Source organism: Metopolophium dirhodum, chromosome 2, assembly GCF_019925205.1.
Source record: "Metopolophium dirhodum isolate CAU chromosome 2, ASM1992520v1, whole genome shotgun sequence".
Taxonomy (NCBI): Eukaryota; Metazoa; Arthropoda; class Insecta; order Hemiptera; family Aphididae; genus Metopolophium; species Metopolophium dirhodum.
Genome location: NC_083561.1, coordinates 34,250,468 through 34,275,447, shown reverse-complemented (window position 1 = coordinate 34,275,447; position 24,980 = coordinate 34,250,468). Strand labels below are relative to the sequence as shown.

The 24,980-nt window shown below is 39.1% G+C and overlaps 1 protein-coding gene across 4 annotated transcripts in view; it reads right to left on the bottom strand.

The window, feature by feature from the left end:
- The window catches only part of LOC132938123 (uncharacterized), a 168,485-nt gene that overhangs the window by 81,821 nt on the left and 61,684 nt on the right, over positions 1-24,980 (bottom strand). For 2 of the 4 annotated variants that reach the window (XM_061004802.1, XM_061004803.1), the window contains exon 2: positions 1,914-2,067. In XM_061004802.1, coding sequence (XP_060860785.1) covers positions 1,914-2,067 — 154 coding nt within the window. Of the gene's footprint in view, positions 1-1,913; positions 2,068-15,667; positions 16,101-24,980 lie in introns of those variants that run through there. The other 2 variants (XM_061004805.1, XM_061004804.1) reach the window with 2 other exon arrangements.

Here is a 24,980-nt window from a genome sequence, read left to right as displayed (position 1 = left end):
CGGCGTGTTTGTGTTTGTTGTTTTTATCAGCGACGAAATGAAGAGTGAACGCGCGGAGTTATAATAATTTAATTATATGAAGAATGTTGATTTTTTTTTTAAGTGTCACGAGGATTATTCGATGATGGTTATGACCGTTGAACTCGAAAGTTGTAATTGCAAACTCCGAAACGCGCGTTAACCCCGTATAGCAGACTACAGTGTAAAAACAATTATTTTTGTGAAGTACCATGATAATATATTATAATAATCAAATAAACAAGTAATATAATTATAATATAGCAGTACTAATGGTGCAGTGTAAAAACGAATCCGTAGAAAAGGCCGTCGAGTAACCGTTTTCCGTCGAGGTGGCAAATTTGAGTTCAGCAAAACCAATTTCGTGTTATTACATTCGATGTTAGAGTGAATTGATCTAATATTATCTAGGGAATCTCGTAAGCTTTTAATAATATTTAAATTTTACATGGTAATACATACTAACCTTAACTCGTTAGTATAACTTACTTTAGTATTAAAATACCAAGAAAAGCCTAAGAGGCGCCCTATAGATTATGTCCTTACCTTTAAGTTTGATAATAGGCCGATTAACTCTAATATTAAAGTCAACAACACAAAATTGATTTTACTAAACGTAAATTTGACATGTAACCCGTAAGACAGAGACAACACAGTAGGTAAGTAATATGCGGGTGTGGCGTTCCGCAACGGTCGGTTTGAAAAATGAGTTCCTATTTTGTTTTGAAATCTCGATTGACCACATTCGACGTCGCCCCACAAGGACATTCAGCAAACTACGATGGCAGGTGCCCGCGGGTCGCGAATGGGCGTTTTAAAACTAAACTGTTGATTACAACTGACATATCGCCCGGTCGGTGACGTGTATGCGGAAAACACCGCAAGGTATACGCGTGGGATACGCGGAAAATGTTCGCGTACGCCCCTAAAATCCGGACTTTACCATAAAATATATCGTAATATTGTTTCAAACTTGTAAAAATAGGCAAAATATTGATTTACCCGTAAAAGTTAGCTCGTTTGAAAAAGTTTGTATCGCCACTGCAGGAGAGTCTTATTAACGCCTTAAAGTTTTTAATATATAATTATATAGTGTATCTTAAAATTCTAACAAAGCAGGAAAACGAAATGGAGCATAATCAATAACCATTATTAGAGGCTACCGTGACCAAAAGAATCCTACTAGCGGACTGGTATGGAGACCGTTTTGGATCAGCTATACCTAAGTATTATACATGTGAATAAATCGAAAATCACGAATCAGATCATTCTGGGAAAAATTAGTTTATATACATACCTTATTATTCCACTTTAACTACTAAATACTAGGTATAAAAATATGTACTACAGAATTCCAACAGGAGACTTTAACGTTTCCAGGTCAGGAAATTTGAATAAAACGGTCGTTTTCGATGGATTCGACTGGACAAGGTCGTCATCAGCACGTCCTCCTACGCGCGAGAGGCGCTCGCGGAACGAATCTCGTCAATTCTATACATATAGTATCTATTATTATATATTTATATCACGGTATTGCGTCGTCGCTCGCGTTTTAGGTGTAAACGATGTGCGTGCATCATATTCATATTACATTATACACGTCGTCGAATCTGTCGGAGAAGGGCGCGAACAACGCAAAAAGTGAAAGGAGGGCGGCGGGAAATATTAATACACCTAATAGTGATAATAAAAACGATGATTCGATTTTAAAAAGCGAAACATATTTCGAGCTGAGCGGCGGCGGCGGTGGCGGAGTCGGATGTCGCGAGGTCGGTGGGGGAACATCATCTGCTATATTATTATTATATTTAAACGTCCGATTACTTATGCGGCTTAAAATCGTTTATGTACACATGCAGGTAATAACCTGAACGAAAAAAATATAATAAACGCACCTTGTACAGCTTGTCCTTGTTGTACCATACGTCTTCTTCTTCTTCAACCTGGACGGGAAATCCTACTCCCGTGTCCAAGTTGAGGTCGTCCCTGGACCTGGACAGTATTCGACGCCTGGATATCATGTCGTTGGGCACTGCTAACGACGGACAACTGTAACACAAGACGAATCGTACCGGTTAGAGACAGTATATAATATAATGTTAACAACAACAATAAGAACAATAACAATATTATTATAATTTGTACTTTCTCGATCGACAAACGGTTTGGTATATTGCGTATAAATACGCGTATTTGTGTGTGGGATTAACAATGGTGTCGTAATAATAATATAATGTAATGGGCGTTTATTTTTCGACACACTATGTCTATATATAATATAATATTATATTATATAATTAATGCGCACCTTGTCGGGGGCGGGGGACACGCGTAAAAGCGATCTCAGCACAGACCGCGCACAGATCGATCGGATCTCGCGTATATAATATCATTATAATCTCTGCAGAGAAACGTCGTGTGTTTGATTTTCCTATACTCGACAGGTATACCTACAAAGCCAATCGATATTATTCGCTATTATACACACCGAACGGTCGACAATCACATCGATTGTATACAACTATACAACTATACAACAATATATTGGCCGGGTATATACACGATATTAACGAGTCCAAGGCCCATTATAATACGTACTATACATAATAATAATAACATAATATATAGATTTATATAGATCCTCGTCGAATCGTGTGTATAATAATTACGCGAAAACACTGCACAACGTTCCTTCATGGTACTACGTATATAGGTACGCGCGTCATTTACAGGGGCATGGCAATTATTATTCTCGAAGATCGCGCGCTCCGCCGCCACAAGAGTGTTTAAGACATATTATTATAGTGTCGCGACGAGTATATATTTTATATATATACATAGTTATATGGCACGAGCACAACTGAGGAAAAGGTCACGTTTTTGTCGCTTGAAGCCTATAAAGGACGATGTACGATTTTTATTCAACAATTAAATAATAATAATAATAATCTCACGTTCTCGGGATCGCTCGATCGCTCGCACGTGTATGTGTGTGGTACCGAAAACAGACGGCGAAAGTGTGAAAACGCACCGAATAAGCGCGTTTATAATTATTATTGTCGTTACGTGTCGTTGATCACCGCACAAGAAATTGTTCATTCGTCTGTGCGGAGGCGGTATCATTACGGTTTTAAGTTTATATTTCACCAAAGTTTCCCCAATTATTATTTCCATCCCGTAAACGACTGCACAAATAGCCGGCCCCAGTCCGTATGATATGATATACCAGATAAGATAGATATGCGAAATTACCATAATAATATACGACATACGGCGCCGCGAGATAGGTATTTACTATATTATACATTATAATAATATATCACATATTCCAACGAAAGTTCGACCAAGGTCGAAACGGCGACCGCAACGGAGACTCCCCGGTTTATAATTTTTGAAGGACTTCTGATAAATCACACTCGGCTATCTTTTGAGTCGATATTTAAAGACAAAAACGTAAGCTGTATAATATTATAATAAAACTGTGCATTAAATTATTATCAATAGGATCTATGTTGATTTCAAAACCGTTTGATGAAATTACAATATTTTATAATTTTTGTTCGGGAATACCTTATATTTTCCCCATGCCTCCCCGGTTCGACTATTTGTCAATTTTTTCGATACAAAAACATTAGCCTCAAGTTATTTGACTTGAAATTATCGGGATTGAATGATCGATTAACCGATGGGTCATGTAGGTCATGTGGTGGTGGTGGTGGTGGTGTCTATAAAATCCCACAGCGGTGTTACAATGTTTATGTTTTACCCGGCTAAAGGTCTCGCCACAGTAGCAGCGCGAGTTGATCACAATTATTATTAAATGTCGTAGATATATTTTTCGCATTCAGCAATCAGCCGCCAGCTATACGGCGTCAGCCGCGTGGCGCAATAGTGCAATAAGGCTATATTATTATACGTATTTCGTTCACAATTTTTTTCTTAATTTTTTCCCAGCCACGCGCACCCGAGTTCATGATTATAATTCAGTTCGTGTGAAGAAAACACTCGGCCTCACTCCCGATTGCCGAACTCCAAAATAATTATATTATTATTACAGTACATATTATAGTGACGGTTATTTATTTTCTCGTTCTATTCGCCGCGATATCCGCGAAGGTCTTTGCGCAGTGACGCGCCTGTAGCGCAGTGTACTGCAGAAGGTTAGGAGGTTATATTATATAGGTTGCATGTTACTCGCATCCCGAAAAAAACGATTTGCAAGGAATTCATTGTGTACAATATTCAGTGGACAAGATGCGTCTCGGTATCTCAAACGAGTCACCAATAGTCCCCCGTAATAAGAATACCTATTACTATTATTGTAGTGACAGTAAAACCAAAAAAATCATCTTTGGATGACCCGGTCATCGTGACATCATGTCCATCGTCATTCCCATACATTTTATATCATAATGATATCTCATATATTCTGTAAAATTGTTTCACTTTCTCTCCTCTATCAAAACACTCAATACCTATGTAGATGCTGTATGTACCCCATTCCTCACTGCAGCTCAACCCACAGCTACTTAATTATCACACCATTTTATCGAATTATGAAATTTGTAAATCAGAAGGACCGAGTGGTCGTATAAGAGCGCGGAACTCTTATACCCACAATTATAGCATTTTTTTTTTATTAAATTCTTCACAAATATAATTTTTGTTTAATCTTTTACTGTTTTTTTTTCTTTTTCTTTGTGGAGAACATGTACATATTTTACATTGGGCGTAAGCCCGTTAGGTATATATATATACGATGTATAGTGTAATAAACGATGAATAATATTATCGCATATTATTGTGCGGGGAAACCGTTCTCCCTACACACAGGTATGTGTATACCGCGCGTGCAGTCGAAACGCGTTCCGTAATAACGTGTAGCCAATAGCCATTGTAGTATATTATATTGTTTGCCGGTGACAATATAATATATATGTAAAAAATTATAGGATAGGAAGAAGAGTATAATATTCATCGTTGTCTTCTCGCATTTCGGCGCATCCACCACCGCCACCAGACTTTCCAAACGACGTAGAATTTTTTTCGGTCGAAAATATTGAAGTATTGAAATCGACCCGATACTCGAAAAAAAGGGCCCCCTTTCCCATATCTGTCTCTGTCTATCCGTAGAGACGCGTCAAACACTATAGACCGACTATGTGGCAATAATAATCACGTGAACCGCGTACGATATAGAGCCACAGAATATTTCTCCCACGGGATGCTCAGCCATCTCACAAGTATATAATATATACACCTATATATAGGTACGTACAAATTCATACAACAATAACAATAACAACAACAACATAATATATAATAACAAATTATAATATATTATATGTGAATGTGTGCGTATATATATGTCTAAAATACGATGCTTATACACACAATATAAGCATCATATATACAGAGTGATTCACCAAGCATGCTCACCCCCCCCCCCTTTTTTTTCCATTTAATAATGAATTTATTCCAGTTCCGATTTTCAATTATTAAGTGTACTTAGGACTGTATTTACAAATGCTTTACTTAATTTTATATTTGTATGTTATATAAAAACGGTCTTAGTACTTATAAGAACTAAATTAAATATTAAATCTATTTTATAATTTTGTAAATCCATTTTTATAAGGACTTTTATTCTTAGTACACAGTACTTTTCACTTTTTAATAACTCTGAAACTATAGGTACTTGTTCGAATTTGGTGAATCATCCTGTATAATAGGTATAATGTAATACGCGAGCACGTGTGAGTGTGTGACAGTCGGGATGAAATTGCCCCGCGCGGTTCACATCGGAACAATGGCCGTGGCCGTTATATATAATACATAATACAAGTGCGAGTGTGTGTGTACATTTGTTTTTTGACGTATTCCGTTGACAAGTGTGTGTGTGTGTGTGTGTATGTATAGTATAAACCCTCTATACATGTATATTATTATTTATGTGTGTTGTATATATATGGGTATTGCGAGTATGATATTGCAAGTGCATATTTCGCTTTCCCGCCACACCCGTCGCGCGTGTTCGTATTTTACAACGAAAGTTTCCCATACGGTTACAGGTTCGTTGCCAACTTGTCGTAGGTACATAAATATAACAATAATTGTATATTATAATAATATCGCGTGGTTCGTATATACATGTGTGTAGGCATACTATATAATATAATATACCTACTGCGCCGCGTTTATATATATTATATATAGAGGTAATAGATATATAGAAGATGATTGGCACGACGGTCCGTTATAATTAACATGCTAGTCGCGGCTCTCGCCTATATTTTATAATATTATACACGGTGGCGAAGAATGCACATTTTTTACAGTATGGTCGTAAAAAACAAACGAACGGACGATGCTCTCTGACCGAATAATGATTGTACTGGTCTATCGCAACTATACCATATACCACGCGTAAATTGTGTTTCTGGATTGACTCATTATGAATTAGTATTGTAGTGAGATTCGTCGGGAAATCCTTGGCCGAGTATACTAGCCGACTACCATAATGTAGATGATGCATGGTTCCTGAATGTCGCGTTAAGGAAAAAAAGAAGTGTACATAGAATAAATACATAATAACTTTGCTAATCACTGGCGTCCGTGACCGATGGCTTTTACAATAAGTATATATAGGTACGTATATTTTCATTTTATTTAAAAAAAAAAAAAAACTCAATATGCGATAGGTAAGCGTTCCATCATATTATGTCATATTATGCTGCGAGTGTGTGCGTCGTTTATTTTCGAAATATTTATTTCCGAGACATTACGCGCGCCCAGTCGCCAAATGGCAAATTAACCGTTCGGAAAAATTTTGTACGTACTCGACTGCTGCAGCGGAGAGACGGAGAGAGACACGCGGGTCGGAGGAGAGGTCTACGAGGGTTACCATTTATAGAAGGCGCGAGTGTAGGATGACGACGACGACGACGATCGGCGTGGGACGAATTACAGCACATCGCATATAATATACACGTATATCGTATATTATAATATTATGTATACGCTGCAAGTGGGCCGGACGACGGTGGAATCGTACGGCGGTCGGGCGTCGGACATTTCTCGAATGCATAATGCATTTTTACGCGGTCATTTTTTCGGAAAACCGGCGACGACACGATATTATATTATTATTATTATTATTATTATTATATCCTGCGCTACACCGGGCATTGTTCGATTGTTGTCGGACGGCGTCGTCCGGTCAGCGCACGGGTTTGTGAATCGAACGCGACCACCGCCGGACGACTCTTCAGAGTCGTAAAAACCGTTGTCACGACGATATTTAAAATAATATTATAAGGTCGTGCGCGCATACCGAATGCCAAAAACCGGGTATGTCTATGGTCTATATTATACTATTATATTGTATATTTTGTATTCCGAGATATTGTGATTCACACATTATTATTATTACAATTATTGTTGTTCAGCGTTTTTTTGTTTATATACTGTTCGACCACACAACATAATATCTCTTCGATGGCGCCAGGCAGGTTTGTTGTTTGCCGTGGTAAATAATGTCTTATGATATTTGAATATGCCGTTATTAATATAGGCGCGTTTCGTACGGAATCGAAACCCGTCGTCGTCGCCCACCCGTGTAGCTTCAATCGTTGGATTATTATATTATGGTATATTAACGCGCGTCCTCATCATATTTTGATCCTACGCGATTTTCCGTAGCCGGGGTGAACGCACTCGCGATGCCAAAACACACATCACTGCAGTATAACACGATGATAATAATAATAATCCCGATTCGGCATTGCGGGTGTCGGACAGCAGGCGCCTGTACGGACTTTATTATTATTATAAATAGTACGTAATGACAGTCGGGCCGATATTAACACACACGATGTGCAGACATCGATTTCGATTGCACCCGGAAAACGACTACCCGCAGTCGCGATCCATTTCATAATAGGCGGTGGTCGGGGTTTTAAACGAACGGAAACGCGTCGCATTGCGATGGTTTGACTCTCCGCTGTGCAGAAAACTGTACATATAGAACCTTGAATTCGATAAGCTCGAGCGTGGGCCGCTCCAAAATAATAATATGTCAATGTCGGGAAACCAACGTGTTATACGAGGTTTTGCAACTTCCCGGACAGAATAGAATAATGACAAAATGCCGTAATAAATATTTTTAGACGGTTTTCAGTCGTCGTGGGCTGTTGTAACTTGTAACCATCGCGCCGTCGTATATGTTGTTATAATATTATTACACCCATATACTTAATAAATGGTCATAAAAGCCCTCCTCGGTCTGCAACAATGACGTACACGCAAGCGTGCAGTATTCTGTATGATCGAAAACGAACCGTCAAATATCTTACGAATAATTTTTTTCCTGCAATTACGTAATTTTTCCTAACCTCACACGCACCTGTTCCTAAAATTCCATTCCACACAGTTAAACAACAAAGTATTTTTCGAAAACAATACTAAATTTATAGTACATTATATTATGTGCATATGTGTACCTATATAATCGTAACATTGGTAACTATTAACGTATAAGCTATAACTTAATGTAGGTTAGGATATTGACTTAAGTAACTAAACTCAATTTCTTTAATTTACTATAGCCCACCATTGCCATACGGAAATTCTGAACTCAACTGCAGTAGGCACCTACCTATAAATTGGGGTTAAAGATTTGTAAAAACGATCATAGATGCAATTTCAACTTTTGATTTGGGGGGGGGGGGGGGCTGAATATATTAAAGGCAATCAGACCCTTACAATATAGTATTTTAAAATTGTATGTCCTAGATTTGGGGGGGGGGGGCTACAGTTATGTTTGGGGGATAATCCCCCTCAAGCCCTCTCTCCCCAATTTGCACCTATGAAATCAATTCATCCACTCGCGGCATAAACGTAACACGACGACGATACGACGAGATATTGGACAAGAGACCATCTCTCCGCAATTACTATCTCACCATACATATAACACGCGCACTACCTAAATATATCATGGTATTATAATAGTCAAAGAGTGCTCAGTGAACTGGTAATATTTTATAGTCCGGGCAGTGTCTCAAAATTCAAAAACATAATATAGAGCAACTGACAAGTGACAACGATAGTGACGACTTCAATATCGAAAAAGGTAAATAATAACAACCTAATTAACTGAAAAAAAGAACGTTATCCCGTCCTGTCAGAGACGGTACAGCCACCTTACAACGACGTATACCTATGTATAAGATTCAGTTCCAAAAGACGCTAGTGGTGTTGTGGTATACGATATGATATACGAGTTTGAAACGTTTATCACAACCTATTAATTAATATTACATTTATATATTACTTGGCAGCTATTTTTTGGTCTATGATTTTTGTGAAATGTCACCGTAAAAAATATTTCAGCTTATAACGATTTAAATCCAGAATTTACGATCTTCTTATAGGCACCAATTTAATCCTAAATTTCGTTGGGACCACGTGTGATGGTCCAACTTCCGAGAGATAAATATATATTATATTATATGCACGCTTCGTATATAATACAAGATATCGGGTTTGGTTTAATCCTAGGAACAATTTCTAAAAAAATAAAAACTGGTTTGCAGCATGACTCGCGACAGTTGTTTTACATAATATCGATAACTACCTATGCCGACGTTATAGTACGCATAGATATATTAACCACGCGTGTAAGAGGTTTCTAAAGTAAAAACGTCCCAGTGAAGTATATATACAAATATAAATATTTAGAGTATCTATGATTATAAGTCAATGGATTTGGAATATTGCACAGTTAGTGTACTGCGATTTTGAACGGAGAAAGTACAATAAGTTGCAGTCGGGTTACAATAACATAAGCACGCGGAACGTAAAATTAATATTAATATATAATATATTATTATTGCAATACTTTCAATTAAAAAAAAAAACAGCGATCTCAATATGAATGATATCTCTAAAAGCTCCGTAGGGGAACGATATGTACCTAGTTGATAGATCAAAAACGATACGCTCACTGCGCAGTAGCAATAATATAATGCGATTTTCGAGAAAATCGAATAAAGTCATTCTGCAGTGCGGGCCCGAGGCGACGACGGAAGGCAAAATATCATCGCAATGGTTTTCACCGTCAGCACTCGTTCGTCAAATCCCGAGCGGAAGAGAAAGTCGAAAGCTATAATATTATATATGTAGTCGGCGATACGCGCACTCTATATAAATTATAAATACATAATATACATGTGTGTGTGTAAATAATAATAACTTGTTGAACGCGACGATAAATTCCTGTATAGGGTAAACTGCAGGACAACCGCAGTCTAGCATGCTCCGAGTTTTGGAACTTTTGTACTTAAAGAACACGCGCATTTTTAATTCTTTTGATTTTCTATTTAATTTAAATTGACTGACCAATGACGATACAAAATTTGACCTTTATACATCTACATCTGAACGAGTATATAGTTGCTGAGGTATTAAACTGTTATTTGTCCATACTATATAATATACACCTTCTATGTGAATAACAGTATCGATTTAAAGTAAAAAGGAACGCCGTTTCGCCACACAAAGACACCCCTAATTAAATGCACAATATATCTAATAGTATTTGAAAATATATGGTCTTTAAAAATATAGATACAAAAAAATCACGATTTTATAGGTGCGCTGCAAATTAAAGGATAGGTATAACAGGAGCAAGCACATGATTAACGAATTTATTAGCAGTACCTACATAGTACATATATACACTGCGTATACCAACGCGCTCGTTTTGTGATGGAGGGCAATAATCGTCGGAGGAAAAATACAATTAATATTTTGCCGAACGCTCCACTGGAAAACATTTTTCCAATAATAATAAAAACGCCTCGTTACATAATAATAATATACGAACTCAATGACTCGCAGTTTCGCCGGACAAATTTCCCGACTCTATGCGCGTATACACACACACATAGCCGATTATTATTCACGACAGATTCCACGCGTGTAATTCGGTTTTCCGACCTCTTCCCTTATCCAAACACACCGCAACTCTAACACATGTGTCGTGTTCACAGGACGTGCGTGAACCACGTTTTTCAACCACGGCAACCTTGACTCGATTAGCACACGGTTTTTTTCCCCGTTCGCATCTTGTTTGCGTTCTTAACAAGACCATCAGTTACTCTTTTTTACTCGATACGTTTTTGTACATACTCTTTCTTTCCACACGCTCACACTATCGGTTTTTTTTTTTCATTCCTTCCGTCGCGTATCGCTTTTTAAATGCTCCGTCAGTCTATAAGCGTGTTTGTGAAAACGACAGGTCTGATAATGAGACGACGACGTATAGGTTATTCTGTCAAAGCCACATTATTGTTACACGCGCACGTCCATATAGTGGACTCATGTATGTACCTAAAGTGGCAGCATTTGAGGTTTGCCCTTCGTCTCGGGGGTACGATGATGACCACACTCGACAATAATGTCAACAACCATAGTATATATTTTTTGCACGGGAACTGTATATTGTATACAACTCGTTATAATATTATTATGATGTGTACCTACTAAATAATATTTTTAACGGAAAAAGATTATAGTTACAGGTCTGCAGGTTATAAATTATAATAGTATACATATAAGCAAAGTTGGGGAAGTTAATGAAAATAATTGACTTAAGTTATGTTAATTTAAGTAACCAATCACAAAATTGATAAGTAAGAAATTAATAGTTAACAAATAAGATTATTATTAGATTATTTTAAAACCGTATATACGTTGTGTGTAATTGCTACCTATTAATGTATAAAACCAAACTGTCAAAAGCATTTGTAGTTTTAATATAATGGATTATTTTTAAATCAACTGAAAAAAATAAAAATGTTTTCATCGATCAATTAAACTAGTTAAGCTCAAAAGTAAAAAAAAAAACTTTTTAACTTTGCCAACATGCATAATATATGTGGAAATATGGTATTGCCGAGGATACGTCGTCGGATTGTGCAGTGAGAATATAATATAATATATAAAGGTACTATAGGTAGGTACGTAATAATAATACCTACACCATACACCGCACTACCAGACGACGTTTTATCATCCACTGCTCTGAATAATAATTAATCGCGTTCGTGCGCAATACGGTATACGCTATACAATATTTCTTTACGTACATATATTATATTATATCCGTAGGTACGTATATAAAATAATGTACATTATATTATACGCAGTGATTGTTTTCGGGGTTTTGTGTGCGAGTGTGGGAACGGAGGACATGTCGCGTTCACGACGCACGTATCGTGGCCGAGCAGCGTCGTGTGTACGGTACAACATACCAATATACTATATGGGTACGCCTAGAAATAGGTAGATATAAGTACGTGATTTGGGACCCGACTACCCGAGAAGCGACTGTGATCGGAATAATATCGAACCGGAAAGTTTACCGTAATGCCCATCATGATAATGCTGCGGCAGATACTCCGCTATGAGTTAGGTATAATATTTCAATATGAAGTGTGTATAGTTTTACAGCTGGACGGGCTGTGAATTTCAAAACCAAAACGTTTATCACAATGTGTTTACTGTTAATATAGGTATATTATATGGTGTATGTGCGGTACAGTCCATGGCTATACGGCGGAGTAGCTGCTTTCTATAAATACAAGCGCGCATATCGCGTCCGCAAACGATTCGAATGACTTCTATTTTCTACATAATTATAATATTTTATATTGCACACCGCGATAACCACCGATGCCAAAATAATAATATTGTATTTTCTGTACCGATAATACACCGCCGCCTGGATCGACGAAACCGATCGGAATTCGGAATGCATTTATTGTATACCTATCACTATTAAAATATATTATAGGTAGGTACTATTATAGGCGGTACACCTATACGTTTGACGAACGGATACGAAAACGTGAAGACCGAAGGACGTCTAGTCACTTAGTTGACTGCACACGAATATCGTCGTCTGATATTATTATCGAAAACGATGGCACTTTTAATACAGCGAAGGGGGGCATGCCATTAGACAATTATTTATGTTACCGGCGACTTTTTTTTTACACGTCAAAAACCATAAAAACAATTTCAATCCGACCTCATTGCCATTATTTTCTATGTAATTATGTTTAACCAATTACTTTACTGTATAATGCGTGTATACTGCAGTATACATATACGAACGCGACGTTGAACTATACGCAACCTGCAGTCTCGGTAGTAATAATAGTAATAACGAATAATCAATGCCGATCACTTGACGTTGTACTTGAAATTAGCTCAATAATCGACTAGCAACGACCAGCGTGTCCAACTCAATTTTTTTTCGTTTACCTTGATGCGATTTATATAGTTTATTGAATAATTTAGTTTGAACAAATAGGTGGTGGAGTCATATACGCAGCATTGTGAACTCTAATCATCGATAAAAGCTCCACGTGCTTATTACATCGAGAAGTATGATTGTTAGTTATGTTTCTGAAATAATTCTATGCAGAAGGTATACCGTGTTCAAAAGTAATTTATAATATAATATTATCGAAACTCAAACATACAATTTATTAGGTGCCTACGATTTAAGAAAAAAATTTTCTATGAATAAAGTCAATACTACCATGTTAAAATATTTAAATATTGTATACAATATTACCCAATGGTTGGCCCGTACCTTTAAAATGTGAATAATGTGGTTACATCTCTTTCGATTCTTTAAAATATTTATTAACATTTTATACATTTAATAATTAAAATAAATTAATGTATATATATATTTATGATCTTGAAATAATAATCAATTTTTAAGAAACCCGATTATATTGATATAACCTTGTAAAATTACATTTAGATGTAGGTATTATGTACAATTCTCAGGTTTAAAAAAATGTAACGATTAATTAACTTTAAGAGACGATAATAGTGAGAATTAGTGTTCATAAAGTGTGTATATACATATAGGTAATTTATTACGGCGTTCAAGAACACGTTTTACTTGTCCCTTATATTATAGTGGTTTTATGCCACTTGTGAAAACACTTCGATTCTATTCGATTAACGGGTGTGTACAAACAATATTCAGACAAATCATTGTCGCTATAATTTATTTCCAACAAACCAACGTTCGGCAGATGAAATAGATTGTACATAGTATTTGAACGGTACACTGCAAGCGTGTGCATTTGGCCTAGAATACGATTGAACTCGGATAGTCGGACGGGTGTCACGATATAATATTATGATGATTGTGTGTGAAAAAACGATTAGGTCCGCCTTAATTGCGTTTTAAACGATGTTTTGTTATAATCGAATTGAATGTTTAATAGTATGCGAAATGTTTTTATCGGGAGACAAAACGCACGCCGAGATGTGCACTACGGGAGATCATTGTGCCTAGGCTTTAATATAATAAATTCCCGGCAACGTTGAGGTACGGGTTCGAGTTCAACACGCGGCGCATGCCGTTGTCCGGAAATTAATAAAATCTAACGAAAAAATGTTCAAAATGAAAATATGTCGTACGTGGCAAGACCGTGTTTGTTTATTTATTTGTTTGTTTTTGTGTTTTTGGAAAGCCGCCGCGCACGGCCACATAGTTATTGTGTAAACCTCTAACTGTGGTGCGGCTGTCGTTATATTATTTTTATATTATATATAGGTGTATACACATTACATACTGTACGGTCAATAAAAGTAAGAATACAAGCCTTGAGGCGTTGATTAAGTTATATACTCAACAACTGTACACTAACATTGCAGTTACGTTCACTACACGCGAGTAATCGAAAAAAATGAAACCACTGGTTTTCTATAAGTAATAAATAATAATTTAAAAGTATATAAGACTTAAACCGATAAATTACACCGTGCCGTATTAATTGCATCATAAATATTATTTTAAACAGTTAATCTTCCCAGATTTACCTAATCTGATAACAAATATTGATTTATTTAATGTGTTACTATCACTTTTTCCATTTGACTTAATAATAAGTATGAAAAGTTACTAAATACTATTTAATCTAGTTTTATGTAATATTACTCAAAAGGATTTTATTATTATTTTTATCTTTTCTATTATGAGGAACCCAGGAAACCGCGACCCGTGCAGCGTGTGAAGATTTATGTACTAAATTCAAAAACTTTGTAATCGAGGCAACAATGTTATTTTAATAAAAACGTAATCACATAACCTAATACTGATGAAAAATTAGAAATCTGTATAAATTAGTTCCCACAGTAAATAATTAATAATTTTCAACCCTCGTAATACTGCGGTGCTAAATGATTGCTAAACCCCGATTTAGATAAAAATTAATTTAATGTGACACTTAGGTATTACGTGTATATAGAATATTTTGAGTTGATGAATGGAATATTTTTGAAAATGAATTCGATTTCCTAGATGGAATAAAGGCTGCATTAGTAAATATTAAATAGTAGGTACAGCAAGGAGCTACGCAATTATAAGAAAAAAACACTGATAAATAATTATGTGCAACTTAGATAAAAAATTAAGGACTCTCTTGTATATAATGTTTTAACTGTACAACAAAAATTCGCCGAGAGATGGCTCATCATCCCTTCACCCCAATGGCCCTATCGCGCCTATACGACTATAAATAATAATAATATTGTAAGACGATTAAGTATTTACCGTACGGACTCACCGATCGGATTGTCAACGTTATGAAATTCGCTGGACTGTGTGCTAGGTTTATACAGCCGAATTCCAAGTATGTATTTCTCCTCGGGGCGCTTTGATAAGGTTTTTCGCCTTAAAAAATTTTACTATTAACGAACGCGAAAAATAAAATTAAAACGCGTTGCGAAACAAGACGGAGTACATATGAATATTATACAGAACGCACGGCGAAAATGATATTTTTACGCGATTATTGCGATAATTATATTATTATAAGAAAAACGAAACACACGTGGGCAAAATACGGCAGGCGGCGAGTACGACGGCTACGGCGGCGTTCGGCGGCGGCGGCGACGACGACCGGAGAGAGTTGCGAACGCGACTGCACGGGATGGCACGACCACCACTTCTGAATATTCTGATCCGCGGCGGCGGCCAGTGTAATACACTCTTACACAACTTTCCTGCGTAGCGCCATCAGCTGCTGCTGCTGCTGCGGCGGCGGCGACGTGTCCACCACCACCACCGTCGCCACTGACTGGTCTCGTCGCCACTGCCTCCCCCCTCGCCCCCCGCTAAATCGACGACGACAATCTCTAAAATAAATAGCTACGTTCGCGTATTACGATAATAATATTAATATTATTATTACATACCTGGCTGCGCGTCGTTCATAATTTTTTTCGCATTTGTTGTCACGCAAGCGCGAGTTTGGTTGTCTACTCGGAACGCCGGAATTAGCGGGCGAAAAAAAAATGAAAATGATACGATTCGACTTTATATATAATGTAATAATAATATTATTACGGCGATGCATTGTGGACAGGCCGCTAAGCGATAGATCAGAGACAAGATCCTCCTAAAACTGTACATGGCCCATCCCCCCACAAAACCAAAAATAGAATGTATACATTTTCTCGAATGAACGAAAAAGCTCTCCGTATGATATTGGCAGTGTCAATATAATATAATAAAGATCAATATAGTTTTCTTAAAACACTTCAAATAAATTACGGAATTTATTATGATTTCACTTTTTTTTTAAATTATTTACTACAAAATTGAATAGACTTATGATATTTCAATTGAAATATACCATTTTTATTTTTTTGAATGTTCGATGGTAAATGGTAATTGGTAATGCATATTAAAAGCGGAAATGATAGTATAGCTACCGTTATTTAAAAAAACAATAATAGATGTTCACCAGTATTTCACAAATATTACCGATTTCCCTATCGTTTGCATGGTACACAGTATATATTTATATATTGTTATTATTGCGTTCTCACGGTCGGAATTTAACAATAAATTGCTTTTTTCCATCCGACAACATTACCGTTTGAACGAGTTATAAAACAGTTATTATGCGCATAGCGTAGAATTTTGGCAACAACAATTAGGTAACTAAAAGAAATTCGTACGATATTGATTTCACAATAATCCAATCATATTATTATCAAGAAAATATACTTTTGGTTTAAACTACTAAAACAATTATCGATATTAACACTATGCGAGTGCATACGATATACCATTATACGAATATTATAATTTATTTAAAATAGTATATTATTTTAATGCATCTACTATATCAAGTCATTATAACGGTTATTTATTCCTCTAAAAAATTAATGTAAAACACAATTGATTGTAAGCCAATATCGACCAAATGATATTTGAGACATTCAACCAATTTATAATAAGTCGTATAGTTTACTCATCTGATTGAACAATAATGAAAAAAAAACGCTCGTGGTGAATATTCTATAACATTTATTAAATATTAATATTCATTATTTCGCTGTTAAGAGTTAACTATTATAAACATTTTTTTATCTAAACTCAATATGGTGAATAAACCTATATTACACTTGAATAATTTCGTAGTAAATTTAAACTACTCAACAGCGACCCCTTGAATAATAATTATAAGAAATTATTCCTTCAACTTACTAGACGCCATTAAAATTGCCACCAAATCATGTAACGTTGTATTGTTGAAGTATTTTTTTAATTGCTAATCGATTAAACGGAAGAGCTCGTAATAATACCATTCAAATTATACGTGAAATCATTATCTCTGTTGTGACTATTAATATATTTCTGTATGGAGACATTATTTCACCCAAAAATGAATACCGGAACAAAATATTGAAGTATTCATTTAACTGTTTTAAATATACACTTAGAACGCACGTCACATTTACAAAATAATTACTCGAAATAAACGTACTGATTAAAAAAAAAAAAAATTCTAAACATTCCTGAATATTTTATTATTATATATGATATGTTGTCTATTTTGAATATAGTTGATTACATATTATGCAATAGTTCGAATAAATATAAAATAATATACAGTATACAGGTAGTACTCCGTAGTACGTACACTCAATAGTCAAGCTAAAGAATTCGGCACGGTCGATAAATACATACATTAAATTGTGATTTGTTTAGTGCCTATAATATACGTGTACCTATATAGGTACTGTGTCTATATATATACACACACACACACACCCGCGCGCCTGCTCGTGCACACGCACACTTCAGTGTGAGTCTGTGTGTACAAAAAGCTGTTACGAACATTATTGTTAATCACCTAGTCATAAATTATTATGTTTAGAATTTAATTGTATAAAATTCTCATCCTTAAATGTATAAAGCAACGATTTTGTCAACAATCCCATAAACCACACAACTATATGTATGCGATTTTAATCCCATACAACGATACGTCCAAACGACAATTTAAAACAAAATAAAACAACGCAACGCACATAGCGTAATTATGCTAATATATTATATAAATTAGCGGACGGCACGATGATAATATGTTTTACAAAAGAGCAAAAATATCCGATTTTTTTTCCCTGGAGCCACCGACCTTCAACATACCACGCTCATGTAAAAATCCAATAAAATTAATATGATATATTTTATATTATTATAAGCGCATTCCATATAGTTTCAAAATCGTCGTTAAAATATTGTAGTGGTATTATCATGTCCTCGTCATTTGGACGGTAGGTTGGGCCTTAAAGCGGAATCAGCCAATATTCCTGTAGCCCTGACAACAGCACAATGAATACATGCCACGTGAAAATACATTGTTGGGTACACAATCGGCGGTTCGTATTTCCGCGCGGTTGTATGCGATATGACTAGGTCATAATGTTGTCACCCTGCCGCCCAGCCGCCGAAAAGTGTGCGAGCGAACTTTGCACCTCCAGAGTGGGGACGGTCTCGCCACAGTCGTGCCTCCAGCGATCCGCACCCGCCGCCATGCAAAAGTCGTCGCTTCTAAGCCGTCTAGGCAACATGTTGTTTTTCCGCCGTCTTGGCACTTTTATTGGTAAACCACATTTTTAATCAACGCGATCCGGTGAGCCTTCGCTGCTCACGAACTCATCGTGTATGTACGTTTTGTTGTTTTCTTCGCGTTTCGAGTTCTGGCCGTCCGCGCCGACACCGCGGCTTGATTTATTGTCCGCCGCCCGTCCGAGCTTCGCAGTGGGACCCCGGGCCGTGGTTGCCCACGTGTTTGCAGATTGAGCCGCCCGTGTTCTTCTCATGTCGCGCCGTGCGTAGTGCCGACAACGTGTATCGCTCGACCGCCTGTGTCGTGATACAACACCGTTTATTAGTTTTTCCGTCGCTCGCCCGACTCGCTGTGCGTTTCGAGCCCTGCTCGCTTCGCACCCACGTGTTCCGCCCGCCCGTCCTACGCAGTGCGAACCGTGGTCAAGCCATTTTTTTGTTGTCGTTTGTGCCGCGTCCCTACGCCGCGACAATTAATGTTTTCGCGTGACCGTTTCGCGATCTCCCTCTAACGGAAATACGAGTTCGTGTCCGCGTCGTCCAACACCTCGTCTTTACGTTTTGTACGCAGTGTCGTCGACCCATTCGTCGAAAGCGACGGGAGTGCAAGTGACGCCAGCCCCGATTGCCGCCCGCAGCTGTTGCAACGCTCCACTGGGTCAACTGCCGCGCCATCGTCGTGGTATCATCTTCCGTCCTTATCAGGTCGTACACACGCGATTTATTTGTCAACAAACACTATTTTCTTTTGCATTTGTATTATTTTTTTGTTTCTTGATTTATTGATTCACGCGATCGTATGTGATCGCGCTTATAATACTAACCCTAGTCAGTAAGAGAGTCTTTTGCAGAACACCACAATAAATTGTTCTGCACCATATTTATCGACCCATTGTTGTTATTGTAATTAGGTACCTCTCATTCATCACCTTAGCACTCATACATCCTAAAGATTTGAACCTAGCTTTAATACAGTCCACTTTCGATCTCTCACTCTCCCCTCCTTACAGGGCTATCGACAGGTACCTACGACTTAAGTAACTACACGCCCGACGCATAACGTGTTGGCCGCCGTCCGTGCGCGCACGTATCCGTCACCGGCTTTACAGGTGCAGCCGTCATCCGCACATTGTTTGGTCCTTCGGGCCGGATTTATTTTCGTGTAATTACTTCGTCACAATCGTACCTCATCACGTAATCATTTAATTTCGTATTCGTATCGTCATGGCACCACTAAAGAAAGAAGAGGATCCGGTAAAGGTTCTACTGCGAGGTCGCGTCAAACGCGATAACATATTAAATTCGGTTAAAAATATTCACGCCACAGCATTAGAGGCACGCGCTGATATTGGGAAAATACCGTCGTTAATTATTCACGCTGAAGAACTAAATAAGTTCGTCGAACAATTTCAACATCAACAAGACATCATTATTAACGCATTAATCGACGCCGACCGTATTGCTGAGTTTGAACAGGTTGATCGTCCGTTGATTACTTCCATGGAATCCATGCGTCTTGAAATAAAAACAATTGTCGCGAGTGCCGTTCCTGTGTCTACTTCCGAAAGTAAATCGTCGTCTTCGTCGTTCACCAATTCCGTGCCACAACAACAATTCGTCGCGTTACCTAAAATTAAATTACCTATGTTCGACGGCAACTTACTATCGTGGCGATCGTTTCGCGATATATATATATCACTCGTACATGATAACCAACACATAGATGACGCACAGCGTTTTCATCACTTACTGTCGTGTCTATCTGGTTCAGCGTTGGCTATTATTAAATCTATACCGTTGTCCGCGGCTAACTACCCGATCGCGTGGGACGCGTTGTCCGAGCGTTACAACAATAAACGTTTGTTAGCTTCCGCTCACATGGACAAATTATTCGCCTTTAAACCAATCGCTCATGAATCACTACCAGCTTTAATTGAGTTCGTCAATACATTTAAGGAAAATGTATCAATAATTAAATCGCTGGGGGTCGATGACCTTTCGAGTTTTTTGCTGTTCCATATGTGCTCTCGCGTTCTCGACCCGACCACGTTACAACTGTTCGAATCTAGTACGTCACAGTCAACTATTCCGACTTTTGACGAATTAGTAAATTTTGTGCAACATCGATGTAAGATTTTGGAAAATCTTACAAAATCTAATAAAGTCGGTCGCAACGAAAAACCGTTCGAAAAACCGGATGTTCGCGGTAAACATACCAAATCGACTAAATCAGTGTTCGCTGCTACTACGTCCGCTTCGACTAAATTTAAGACTAGGAATTGTTTATATTGTGATAAGCCCGATCATAGAATATATCAATGTCCGAAACTCACCGGAATGACTGTTGATAAACGACGAGACGTTGTATTAGCTCGTAAATTGTGTTTCGCGTGTTTGAGTTCGAGTCATATGGTCAATACGTGTCCGTCGACCAAGGGTTGTTTTTCGTGCAACAGTAAGCGTCATCACACCCTACTACATCGTGAACAAAATCAAACGTCAACTGTAGATAATACGACTTCGAATAGTACCCCGGTACCCCAACCCACCACGTCGAGTGGTAATTCTAGCTCGTTTGTCGGTGCCGCCTGCACCAATTCTACCGTCGTACTAGGTACAGCGATTGTTCACATTAAAGATGCGTGGGAACAAGTACATTGCGTACGCGTACTGCTCGATAGTGGCTCGCAGATTTCCGCCATGACTAGTGATTGTGCAGCGCGGCTTGGACTTTCGAAACGTCGTTACAAGTCTGACATCGTAGGTTTCGCACAAAGTCCTGTGTCCCACGTTCAAGGTATAACCCGCTGTCAATTTTCGTCACACGTTAAACCAGATTATTTATTCCCGTCTGTTGACTTAGTTGTTCTAAAACAAATTACCACTGCCATGCCAGCTACTCGGTTACCAGCGACCGTGCGTCAACAATATCAACACCTTCGACTCGCCGATGACAAATTCGACACTCCGTCTCGCATCGACGTTTTATTCGGTGCGGATATCCTACCAAGTCTGATCCGCCCACACGCGGGTGTGGAACATCATTCGGGTTTACCATCGGCCCTTGACACTCAGCTTGGCTGGATAATTTTCGGTTCATTTTCTACTCCGAACAAGTCACCTCCAGTCACGCTGACCACCGCAGTCGCTCCGCCCGTCCGAGCTTCGCAGTGGAACACCGACAAATTTGTTTATCATACCAGCCTTCAACAGACTTCGTCTACGAAACGAGAAGTGTTGTCCGTCATTGCCCGCCTATTCGACCCCATCGGCGCCCTGGGACCAATGCTACTGTGGGCAAAGTGTTTTATGCAGCTTTTGTGGAGCAAGAAACTCGGGTGGGACGATCCGATGCCTGACGAGTTGCAATCCATGTGGCAACAGTTCTGCACAGAATTACCACTTGTGTTCGATTTAAGCCTACCACGTCACATCGAAGCCACTTGTCAACAGGACATCCAGCTGCTAGGCTTCGCAGACGCGTCGATCAAAGGATATGCGGCTACCATTTACCTTCGTCTCGTCGATGCCGCCGGCAATATTTCTGTAAAATTCATTACCTGTAAAACTAAGGTTGCGCCTTTGAAGAGCTCGACCGCCGACGAGTCGCTATCGATACCACGCCTAGAACTGTGCGGTGCTCTGTTATTGGCCCGTACCCTTCACCATGTGCATTCTGTTCTGTCCAGCGAAGTTCCCGTATCTCGTTTGCGAGCATGGTCAGACTCATCGGTCGTCTTGTCATGGTTGACGTCGGACCAAAAACATTTCAAGATCTTTGTAACAAATCGAGTTGCAAAAATAAGTCAATTGCTACCTGGTTGTATGTGGAGTTACGTCTCGACCAACGACAACCCCGCGGATCCAGCTTCTCGTGGACTGTTGCCGAAATCAATGTTGTCCTCGTCCATCTATTGGAACGGTCCTGACTTCCTACGACTTCCCGAAGACCAGTGGCCCCAATCGAGATTTATTCCGCTCACACCAGACCAGCTGCCGGAGACCCGACCGAATGTCATCACGACGTTGGCCGTCAATGTTCATCCGCCTTCACTCGAATTTATTGACCGATTTTCGTCGCTCGGTAAAATGCTGCGTGTATTGTCATACATATTGCGCTACCTGTGTCACCGTCTACGTCGACAACCTGTCCGCGTCGGTCCAATCACGTTTACCGAACGGGAAAGATCGTTATCGATCGCCGTGCAACGCACACAACAAGTTTATTTTTCAGACTTGAGAAAAATGTTAAAAAATGAATCCATGATTTCGCCGCCGTCCCTGGCACAACTAGCACCTTACGTCGACGAAAAGGGTATCATTCGAGTCGGAGGCCGTCTTCGCTTCGCTAGTGCCAGTCAGGACGCGAAGCACCCGATTTTGCTGCCGCGATCCTCACACCTCACCGAGCTGATTATTCGCCACTACCACCTGTCATTTCTGCACGGCGGCTCAAAATTAGTACTGTCAATGTTAAGCCAAAAATTTTGGATTTTGTCGGGTCGCGCTGCGGTTCGACGTGTCATATTTTCGTGCGTTCCGTGCACCCGTCACAAGGCTGTCCGCCCTCAGCCGATGATGGCAGATTTACCGTCCTACCGGGTCCAACCGCATCGACCTTTTTCGCACGTCGGGATGGATTACGGAGGCCCGTTCTTCGTGAAAGAACATCGCCGTCGGAATGCGCAATCAGTCAAGGTCTACTTAGCATTATTCATCTGTATGTCCGTTAAGGCAGTCCACCTCGAAATCGTGTCGGATTTGAGCACGGAGGCCTTCCTTGCAGCCTTAGACCGTTTCGTCGCCCGTCGCGGCATCCCGTCCAACATTTATTCGGACTGTGGGACAAATTACGTCGGCGCCGCGCGCCAGCTGAAAACGTTGTTCCGTGATGCCAAAGTTCAAGATCGTCTGTCATCACATCTGACCTGTGCGTGGCACTTCAACCCGCCCGCCGCCCCACATTTCGGTGGAATTTGGGAGGCTGGCATCAAAAGCACCAAATATCATTTCAAGCACGCCATCGGTCAACAGGTGTTGACATATGAGGAGTTCCTCACCTTGACCACCCGCATTGAGGGTATTTTAAACTCGAGACCAATCACGCCAACATCATCCGATCCGCACGACTTGAGTGCGCTAACGCCCGGGCACTTTCTGATAGGACAGCCGCTTCAAGCTTTACCCGAACCTGACCTCACCGACGTCCAAATCAACAGGCTGAATCGTTGGCAACTCATTCGACAGTGTCATCAATCCTACTGGAAACGGTGGTCACGTGAATATTTATCTACACTACAAGGACGACACAAATGGTTCAAGTCATCTCCGAATTTGACGATCGGTGACATGGTCATCGTTGAGGCCCCCTCTCGACCACCAACTGAGTGGCGTCTCGGTCGTGTCACCGAGGTCCACCCGGGATCAGACGAGGTTGTTCGCGTCGTGTCCGTGCGCACGCAGGACGGTGTCTACAAACGTCCGGTAGTGAAACTTGTGCGTTTACCAGTCGAGCCCTGATCTTATCCTCATCTCCCAAGGTCCTCATTGTTTATTATTCTTTATTTTTTTTGTGTGTGCAACAGTCACATTCTCGTTCATGTTATTTATTTATTTGTCTATTGATGAGTGTCAGGTACAATGTAATTTTTTTTAATTATTATTTATTTCCATGTTATCATGTATTTTTTTTTTTTTTTTTTTTTTCTCGCACCGTATTTGTTGTAATGTGTATGATCTGAACTTCAACGTCCATATTCATGTTTGATGATCTCTTGAAAGACGCCCTGGTCTTTCAACGCGGGGAGGAAATGTTGGGTACACAATCGGCGGTTCGTATTTCCGCGCGGTTGTATGCGATATGACTAGGTCATAATGTTGTCACCCTGCCGCCCAGCCGCCGAAAAGTGTGCGAGCGAACTTTGCACCTCCAGAGTGGGGACGGTCTCGCCACAGTCGTGCCTCCAGCGATCCGCACCCGCCGCCATGCAAAAGTCGTCGC